The following is a 9,783-nucleotide window of genomic DNA, read 5'->3' as shown; positions in this document are numbered from 1 at the left end:
ACGAATCATCTATTATCTAATGAGGTGCTACTACCCCTTTAGAATAGGCTACTACTGGATGGAACCATAAATCATGATTCATTCATTCAAGTGGTGACAAGCTAGATGCAGATTTTCACATTTCAGGCACTGATGTACATACACAAATACAACATGGGGTATATTTCACGCCCATGATCTCATCATGTTCACGTTTATGCCTGAGACTATAACAGCAAATAGGAACCCATTAGACAACGTCAAACTGATCAGTCTTGTTCAAAACATGATCTGTAACTTTTGTGTTCTTCGGCCAAGGTGACTTTACTTGTCATCAAGGCAAGTCCCACCAACTTAGTCATGATCATTTGTGTTTTAGATCAATGCAAAGTAATCTGAACAAAGACAAAGGCAAAGACAAGCAGTATAAGAGTAAATCATGGGAAACATGTCTTTACACTTATTTATTAGGTATATTGTATAAGAATTAGTTTAAAAATAGAAACATTTATCTAAAACAAAAGGCATGTCATTAGAAATAAACACATCTGAACTCATGACGAATGAGTAAAATATATCAAAGGGTTTGTGTGCACAGAAGCAGCTTTAAGGGCGACGGTAACACTGAGATGCTGTTAAAAAGGTGTTGTCTGTTCCTCCCCTTATTTCTTCATTCTTTCATATGCAACTCCAACAAAACCGCCCTCGGTGATAACCCCTTTCCCCCTCCGTCTCTGGTTGTTCTGATCACCCAAGTAGAATTCCGGTCCTTTGCTGTTCAATGGCAATCAACATAGTGATATTAAGAACATCTAACTCCCCCCCCCCCTCCCCCCAAGAGTTTGTGACTATTGGATGTGTGGCCGTGGTTTGAGAATAAGTTTCCCCGTCTGTAAAAGACACAAAGACACACAAAAATAGACATGGAGGTCAATGCACAGATGGCCAAGCAATACTTTGGAATGTTACTATTTTTAGAATTTAAACATTGTTTGAAATAACAATTAAAACATTTTTTAAATTGTGACAATCAAGATTGTATTACAGAGATGATTCTCGCAACTTACATCATCACAGGACATGTTGTATTCTGCTAAAACCGTCCGACAACGAGCTGCAATACTGAAAGTATAGGAGTTAAGGATGAACAGTATTGGTTCATGACTGTTAGTAGGGTAGGAACTGAAATTACATGTACGGGCCTTGTAACCTGGTAAATGGAAAATGGACAGCACTTATATAGCGCCTTTATCCAAAGCGCTTTACAACGACCTCTCATTCACCCATTCACACACACATTCACACACCAATGGCGGCAAGCGACCATGCAAGGCACTGGCCCGCTCACTGGGAGCAATTTTGGGTTCAGTGTCTTGCCCAAAGACACTTCGCCATGTGGCCAGCCGGGGGTCGAACCGCCGATCTGCCAACCTTGCGATCATTAGACGGAGGCTCTACCTCCTGCGCCACAGCCGCCCCTGTAACCTGAGTGGGGATGTAAATGTTGAGCTTTTAGCAAGAGGAAGGATACATTGACGGGGCGACAACTCGTTTGTGTATTCCAGCGAAGAACAGTGCAATTAGAGTGACGCAGCTGATGGTGAAAAACGGATGGTTCCACAGTGACGAGAAGAATGACACCTGCAGAACAAGCAGAGGTAAATGGATTAGAAAGCTATCCTTGTCTGCCAGAAACACAACTAGTCAAAGTCAAATGCCCACTGACCTTCTGAGTGTCAGGGTCTATCAACCAGTTCCAGGCTCCAGTCGCCGTACAGACAGAGACCACTATTAGAATCACTGAAACACATAGAGGTCAGACATGAAAATGATATACACGGTACAATGTGTGTCAGAAGCCAGAGTAATCATGTGAATGGCCATTTTCCATTACGGTTTGACAGTTATACAAACTAGTCACTCACTTCGCCACCGACCAGTTGCAGGCTGCAAACAGGAGACGTATTCTGTCAATCTTCTCTCAAAGGCTTTTAGGTCTACAGACAATGTAAGGGAAAGGGGTTTTACAGATAAGGCAAACTTTGGATGTTATCATGAGTGACATACATTGCAAATATACAGATTGGTACATCAGAACAGCTTTAGCTGCTTTCAACTAAAACACCTGCAACACAGGAACACCTGCACACGTTTATACGTGATATGTAGTGTTCTGCTTATATGCAAAATAGGAAGTAATGGGGTGCCATTGTTAGATGAAGTGAAACGTATCTAAAACATTCCTGAAGGACTTGAGATCCATCACGCATTGAGTCCCAATCTATTCCTCTGACACTGAACATCACCTGCATCGTGTTGTAAGGCGGAGAGGTATTTTAGTTGGAGATGTACATGTAAAAGCTAGCTAACTGATACATCGCTACTTAGCTAAGTTTTTAGCTAACTATCACACCTTCTTATACGCGCAGCACCATCATGTTATCGCAAAACTTTGTACACAAACTGACCTACATTGACGTAGCGAGAGAAATATGACATTTGGTGACAGACTAGCTTTAAACATCATCTCAACAACGTCACCGGTCGGCTGCTAACCAGGCTAGCTAAGGCTAGCCAGCTAGCGAGTACAAGTACAATAAATTGTAAATACATGTTCATCATTGTGCGTTTCACTTTAAAGTCGGCCTTTTACTCTTCGTACACAATCATTAACATGAATTCGTTGGAAATAAAATGAATTTGCTTGCCATGTTGACTACCTTCGGCCTGTTCCAAGGAATTCATTGCTCTCACTCTCCAGCAGAATGTGCGCGACATTCCCCCCTAGGCCGTGGAGGCAGACGAGACCTCGCAGCGGATTGGACGGTTTCGTAAACTGTACTGTGATTGGTCTAATTGGTCTCAAAAACTGGGTGCGTTCCAGGTCGCCTACCAGTGGCGCGTGTGGAGTTCCTGACGTTGAATGCGCATGCGCAAGTTTAGTCTAGAGCAGGGCTGGCCAACCAGTCGGAGATTATTATTATTATATATATATATATATATATATTATATTATTATAAGAGCCAGAAAAATGTTTTGGGGTACCAGAAAGAGCCACATCATACATGCGGGCTCACAAAAGCTCTCACTCTCACACACACACACACGCAATACATTTCCAATAGGCTATGAGACCAGTGTTGTCATTTCAGCAAAGGCCAAGGTATGGCAAGGTACAAAGTGGGGGGGGGGGGGTTGAGGGGGGACTTGGTGGATTTTTTTTGTTGCCAAATCAGTTGTGCAATAGTACATTTTGGTGAGTTGTTTCTATACAATTGACTTATATGACATTAAGGTAATGAATAAAGGAGACAACTACAGTATGTAGGTGGTAATCTACATCTTTCCTAGCAGGCAGACTGGTTCAATCGCAGTAGAAACAAAACATTACAGATTTAGCTATTCTCAACTCTAAATTAACTGCACTGTTAAAACACTAGTATTGTGAGACCTCACCTGTGTCCCTGTACTTGTCTCTGCTGCCCTTTGACCAAAAGGTCTTTAGCTATGTCCATTTTCCTTTTTTTCCCTGGCATATTTTTGTTACAGCTCACCTACTAAAAGTGAGACGATTGACAATATATACATATAACTTACACACAAGTTAGTTTTACTGGCCCCAATTTGGTACAATTATTACTGAAATTATTGAGAATAGAGACATTGTTGACATAAACTAGCTGTTGTAATCTTTAATGTTCGCTAACTAGCTTGTTAGAGTTAGCTTCACAATCGCGGGTGACGTGAGGTCCGTTTGTTCACTAAAATAACATTAGAACATGTTTGACAGAACATGACATGAACTTGTTCATTAATATATTACATTTGAACCAACAGTATTATGGCGTTTATACCGTTTGTTTAACCCACCTTTATGAAGGAGAATCATGGTCATGGACAAGATGTTAACATGAACGTTACTTGTGGCTTGTTTATTGAGGAACCGATGTCGCTCCACCAGTGTTGCCAGATTGGGCTACTTTTGGTCACACTGGACGGGTGAATTTGGCAGCTTTTAGACTGGTTGGGCTGGAAATTGTCAAATCCCGTCTGGCAACCCTGCGCTCCACTACAGTGCCTGGCTGGTGGGGTGAGATGGAGCCGGGAGGATTTTGAGTTACCGTGGTGGTGTGGAGTGGATAAAATCACCAAAATGACACAACGTGATTCAGATTACATTTTCTGGGGATTTTTTTTTTTTTTGTGGAATCCATGTATGGCGAGTGCCATAGATTGCCATACCAAAACAATGTCTATCGAGACACAGAGAGTGAGCCACGCACTTTTAATGAATGGATTAAAGAGCCGCATGTTGTGGATCCCGCTTCGGCTCCACTCGCTTCCACCTCGGCGCCGCTCGGTGGGACCAATCAGGCGCAATCGGAGACAGCTGCGCCGGCTCCAGCAGGTGTCTACAATCTCCGGAGGAGAGACCTGGATAAAAGGCCCCACAACCTGCCGTCTGACGCTTGATCAATCCGATCCTATGTGGTTAGTCGTCTCGCTCCCTCGTTTGTCTCCTGTGAACTCTAGCTCCGTTATTACCTGTTTATTTTCCCAGTCGTTTTATTTATTTTGTTTGTTTGTTTTCTCTCCTCCCCCAGTCTACGCCAGCCTGCCTACCTGCCCTGCCTACCCTCCTGCCTGCCTATCGACTACTCCTCCTGCCTAAGCCCCTGCCTGCCTAACGACTACTCCTCCTGCCTAAGCCCCTGCCTGCCTAACGACTACTCCTCCTGCCGAAGCCCCTGCCTGCCTAACGACTACTCTTCCTGCCTAAACTCCTGCCTGCCTGCCGACTACCCCCTCCTGCCTAAAGCCCCTGCCTGTAGTGATGGCGAGATGAAGCCGACGCTTCGTAGCGTGTGTCGAGTAACAGAGGCAGATTTTGGTGGTGCGCGTATCGAGGCATGTGTTGATGACGTATGGTAAGAGCGAAGCTTCGCCTGCCGGCCGTACCACGTGACCGATTCGGGAAGTGGCTTGGATCCTCTGTCAGAGGAGAAGAGAGTGTCCGGTTCAAAAGTTATTCCTCTTTTATCAATGCTATACCACACACTGGAGGAGATGGAAATGGGACATGTCCAAACACAAGAGAGCACAGCAATGGCTGAGAGTCTAAGAAGACAATTAAAGGATAAGCTGTACTCATTGCAATCAATGAGCGTAATGTCACTGGCGACACTGCTTGATCCACGTTTTAAAAAGATAGGATTCTTTAGCCCCAAAATGGAACTGCTAAATCTTCCTGCCTAAACCCCTGCCTGCCGACTACCCCCTCCTGCCTAAAGCCCCTGCCTGCCTGCCGACTACCCCCTCCTGCCTAAGTACCTCTGCTTACCTGCCGACTATTCCCCCCTGCCTGACCCCCGCTTGTCCTACGACCATTCTTTGCCTAGCCCCTTTTAATAAATACTATTATTATTACCCTAGTCTCTGTGTCTGTCTGTTCTGGGGTACTACCACATTTGACCACTTGATCCAGTCCGTAACACCGCGCAAAGAGCCACATGCGGCTCGCGAGCCGCGGGTTGGCCACCCCTGGTCTAGAGAGCCATTCAAAAAACACATTCTATGCAACAGTCACTAATTAGTTACTGATTAATTCAATTCAACTCAACTTTATTCGCCATGTGCAGTGCACTAGGAACATGATTTGGTATTCAACCATACTAAACAAGCTACAGTACATAAAACAACAACACGACAACACGACAATACTCAAGACAAAATATACAGTACCAATATGAGTGGATATTATGAATAAATACTGTACAACTAAGTGCAAGAACATGTAAAGTGCAAGGTACAATGATCAGCAGTTATTGAGAAGGGCTATGGCTTTGGGGAAAAAACTGTTCAAGTGTCTTGATGTTTTTGTCCTGGTGGCCCTGTAGCTCTGTCCAGAAGGGAGTAATGCAAACAAGCTGTGAGCTGGATGTGAGGGGTCAGCCACATTCTTGCGTACTCTCTTCAGTGATCTGGAGCTATGGAGGTCTGTGATGGGAGGCAGGGGGCAGCTGATGATCCGCTCAGCTGTCCGTACGACTCTTTGTAGCTTGGCCTTGGATCGGGCAGACGCAGAGTCGTACCAGACAGTGATGGAGGATGTCAGGATGCTCTCTATGACGGCCCTGTAGAACTGGACCAGGATGTGACGACTGATGTGGAGTCTCTTCAGCTGACGGGGGAAGAACAAGCGCTGCTGGCCTTTTTTAACTAAATGGGTGATGTTGTTATCCCATTTTAGTTTGTTGGAGATGGTAGTGCCCAGAAACTTGAATTCATCCATTATTGTGACAGGGGAGTTATTGATGACCAGTGGAGAGTGAGTTTGGGCCTTTTTTCCGGAAGTCCATAATCACCTCCACTAAACTAAACTAAAGTAACCACTTAACTAAAAGTATATTCATTTATTAATACTCACTGTAATACCTTATACTGTAATACCATGCACTGTACATATCATATAATAACTATCATATTTATATTAATCTCATGTATATTCACTTTATATTAATTTATTTATACATACTGTAATACCATGCACTGTCTGCATTATCATTACCGTGTCTTTTGCATTATGCCACTATTTGCACTATCTATCTGGTTAGATTTCGTTGTCTCAGTACTTATACTGTTATAATGACAATGAAGTTGAATCTAATCTAATCTAATCTACATACCATACTAACCATACCACATGCTATTTAGGCCACACTGACACAAGAAGAAGTGATGACCTGTCATGACTAGTCATAACTAGCGCAGAGTTGAGACTAGTGAGGGAAGGTTGCAGCAGTGAAAGAACTGGGTGAGGTTTGTTCAATGCAGGGGTGAGGATACCGGAAGGGGGAGACAGAGGGATGATGTTTGGCTCATGCAGGTATGAGAAAGATGGGTAATGTTTGACTTAGGCAGGGTTGAAAAATTAACTAAGGTTGAGAGTCAGCGAAGGTTCAGTTGAGGTGTGAGGAAGAGGCGTGATGTTTAACCCATGCAGAGGTTGACTTGAGGAGGATGACGCTGTATATGCAGGAAGGATTCACTCTGGTTCACAGTGCTGCACAGTTGCATTATAGGTTACCTGGAATGCAACCATTGGCACACCAGAACACCAGAATTTAGTAACTGCAGTTTAAAAGGTCAGGAACAAAGATTCAAAATTCATTATATGTCTAACCCAAAAACAACTACAATAGATTGAAAACATACAAACGTAAAGATAAGATTCCCACTCTATCCCACCTGGAGAGGGGAAACAGCTACGCGAGACTGCTCTTCATGGACTTCAGCTCCGCCTTTAACACCATCCTTCCAGACAGGCTAGTGACCAAACTACTAGACCTGGGTCTATCACACTCTATATGTGCGTGGATCAAGGACTTCCTGACCGACCGCCCCCAGAGGGTGCGGGTGGGCCCCCACACCTCCACAGCCCTCAGCCTCAGCACTGGGTCACCCCAGGGCTGCGTGCTAAGCCCCATCCTCTACAACCTCTACACCCACGACTTCACCCCCATCCACCCCAGCAACTACATCGTAAAGTTTGCAGACGACACCACCGTGGTGGGATGTATCTCGGGGGGGGACGAGGCGGTGTACAGGGATGAGGTAGAGCAATTGAGCAAGCTGTGCAAGGTTAACAACCTGCTGCTAAACAAGTCAAAGACCCAGGAATTCATCGTAGACTTCAGGAGGAAAAAGTCCGAGATCCAGCCCCTGCTCATCGACGGAGAGAGCGTGGAGATAGTCTACTCTCAACCCTCCGATTCCTGGGACACAACATGCTGGATGACCTGGCCTGGAAGGACAACACTAAAGGCACCATCAAGAGGGCACAACAGCGGCTATACACCCTGAGATGCCTCAGGAAACAACACAACAAGCAGGAGATACTGGTGGCCTTCTACCACGGCGCAGTGGAGAGCATCCTCACCTTCGGCATCTCCAACTGGTTCCACAGCTGCACAACAGCGGAGAGAAACGAGCTACAGAGAGTCGTGAGAACAGCACAGAAGATCACCGGCGCCCCCCTCCCCTCTCTGGAGGAGCTGTACAAAACACGCTGTCTCAGGAGGGCCTCCAAGATCTCCAAGGACCCGACCCACCCTGGGCACGAACACTTTGTCAAGCTGCCCTCGAACAGGAGGTACAGGACCCCGGCCGCTAAGACAAACAGACTGAAGAACAGCTTCTACCACAGGGCCGTCAAGGCCCTGAACACAGAATAGGCCTAAGTTCTGGGCCCAGGACAGTCCGGACGGATTGTATGGCAGCTAGTGCTGAGGCACAAACATGTACATTTTCAAGCCTGCAAACTGTGACACTTTAAAATAATGTGAAAAAATACTTTTTGTGCAATATGACAACCCTAGTTGACTATCTGTGCAGTATAGTACAGTGGATTGTGTACATAGCCTTTATTGATGTAAACCAGCTCCTTACCTTCTTGTGATTTTATGCATCTATGCTTTTTCTAAAATGTGTTTTCTTTTTCCTTTCCTAAACACCAGGGGAGCCTCCCCTCCTAAATTTCATTGTTTGGTACCTGTACTGTAGCAATGACAAATAAAGTCCATTCCATTCCATTCCATAATTAAAAAGGTCTGAGAAGAGGTTATGCATTCAATCAATGCATTAAATTGATTAAAATACCCCTCACGCATGATCTGTTACGGAATTCTGTGTGTATGTATGACTAAAATTACCCAATGACAGGCAGCAAAAAAGGCAGTTGAGTAAAAACATTTATTATTGCTTGTAAACAATAAAAGCATGTGATTTTGATCATTAAGTTGGGAAACAACACATTTGTGAATATTTCTTCTTAATTTCTTAATAGTGCAAACTGAGATGTGTGTGTGATGGGGGGGGGGGGGGGGGGGTCTTTGGTCAATATACAGCACCTCAATTAAGTATTGCAGGCTCTTAGAGAGTATAGCTAGCTTTGTTGTTTATGGGGACCAGCTTGTTTACCAACAACACATTAAACCTTTCCTTCAGCACCTTCTCCACATCACCATCAGGTATGTCTTTTATATCCAGAAGATCAACATTTTCCTGGTAGTTGAAGGTGACCTCACTGTAAGTCCAGCCAATGAGCGCTCGGAAACCCGTGGCAGTCTGCAGTGAACAGATGGACTTGTTGGTAAAAAGAGAATTTGGATCTGTCTGAAGAGAGTGGCATGTTACAAGGAAATGATCGACCCCACGTGGTACTAAACTGAAGCAGTAGACCTTCTTTGTTTGCCTCTTGTCTACCAGACTTGAGTTGGCAAAGTCTTCATTCAGAACCAAGGGCTTTCGACTGGTCTTCTCCAGGGTCCAAATATCTCCATCTTCTGTGAGGCGAAAGACACCAGCGGGCTGTGGTTGCTCCTTCCCAGATACAAGTTGAAGTGGGTGCCGTATTTGAGAAGATACCCCAAAACTCACGTCTGCAATGTAAGCAATCCCATCAATGACAATCATGTTGATGAGATGAGACTCCATGGGATTGAAATCGTTTTTGATGCTGTTGAAGACTCTTGACCCCAGCGTTGTGGGATCATAGCCCATCGTTTTCAGCACCCAGGTAAACAGGAGGTTATTCTCACAACACCAGCCTCCACGGTTGCCCCTGACGATCTTATTGTAAATGAATTCAACATCCATTGTGATCTTCTCACCACAGTGGATGCTGAGGTTTTCAAATGGGATTGACATCACATGCAGTTTATGGACCAGCTTCAGTGTCTCAAGGTCTGGTTTCTCAAATGGGCCTTTGAACCCAATCCTCTGAAAGTATTGCTCCAAATTCAT

At 44.7% G+C, this 9,783-nt stretch overlaps 2 protein-coding genes across 3 annotated transcripts; both read right to left on the bottom strand.

Moving 5' to 3' along the window:
- Window positions 1-422: 422 nt before the first annotated feature.
- On the bottom strand, window positions 423-2,760 carry cnep1r1 (CTD nuclear envelope phosphatase 1 regulatory subunit 1; the record flags this gene model as incomplete). 2 transcript variants are annotated; one of them, XM_080539368.1, is made up of 6 exons in its annotated part: window positions 423-869; window positions 1,047-1,101; window positions 1,511-1,620; window positions 1,706-1,779; window positions 1,905-1,976; window positions 2,688-2,760. In XM_080539368.1, the coding sequence occupies 6 exons, from the start codon at window positions 2,755-2,757 to the stop codon at window positions 828-830; spliced, it is 423 nt and encodes a 140-aa protein (XP_080395494.1). In that variant the 3' UTR covers window positions 423-827. The 2 variants fall into 2 exon arrangements, with proteins under 2 accessions (XP_080395494.1, XP_080395495.1); XM_080539369.1 differs by having other exon boundaries at window positions 2,700-2,757.
- Window positions 2,761-8,910: 6,150 nt separating this feature from the next.
- On the bottom strand, window positions 8,911-9,783 carry LOC308164776 (arylamine N-acetyltransferase, pineal gland isozyme NAT-10-like; the record flags this gene model as incomplete). Its single annotated transcript, XM_080538802.1, has 1 exon — window positions 8,911-9,783. The coding sequence occupies one exon, from the start codon at window positions 9,781-9,783 to the stop codon at window positions 8,911-8,913; it is 873 nt and encodes a 290-aa protein (XP_080394928.1).

The sequence above is a fragment of the Nansenia antarctica genome (assembly GCF_963989245.1).
Source record: "Nansenia antarctica genome assembly, chromosome: 9".
In the NCBI taxonomy this organism is placed as follows: Eukaryota; Metazoa; Chordata; class Actinopteri; order Argentiniformes; family Microstomatidae; genus Nansenia; species Nansenia antarctica.
Note: the sequence above shows the minus strand (reverse complement) of the source record. Positions and strands in the feature narration are given on the sequence as shown.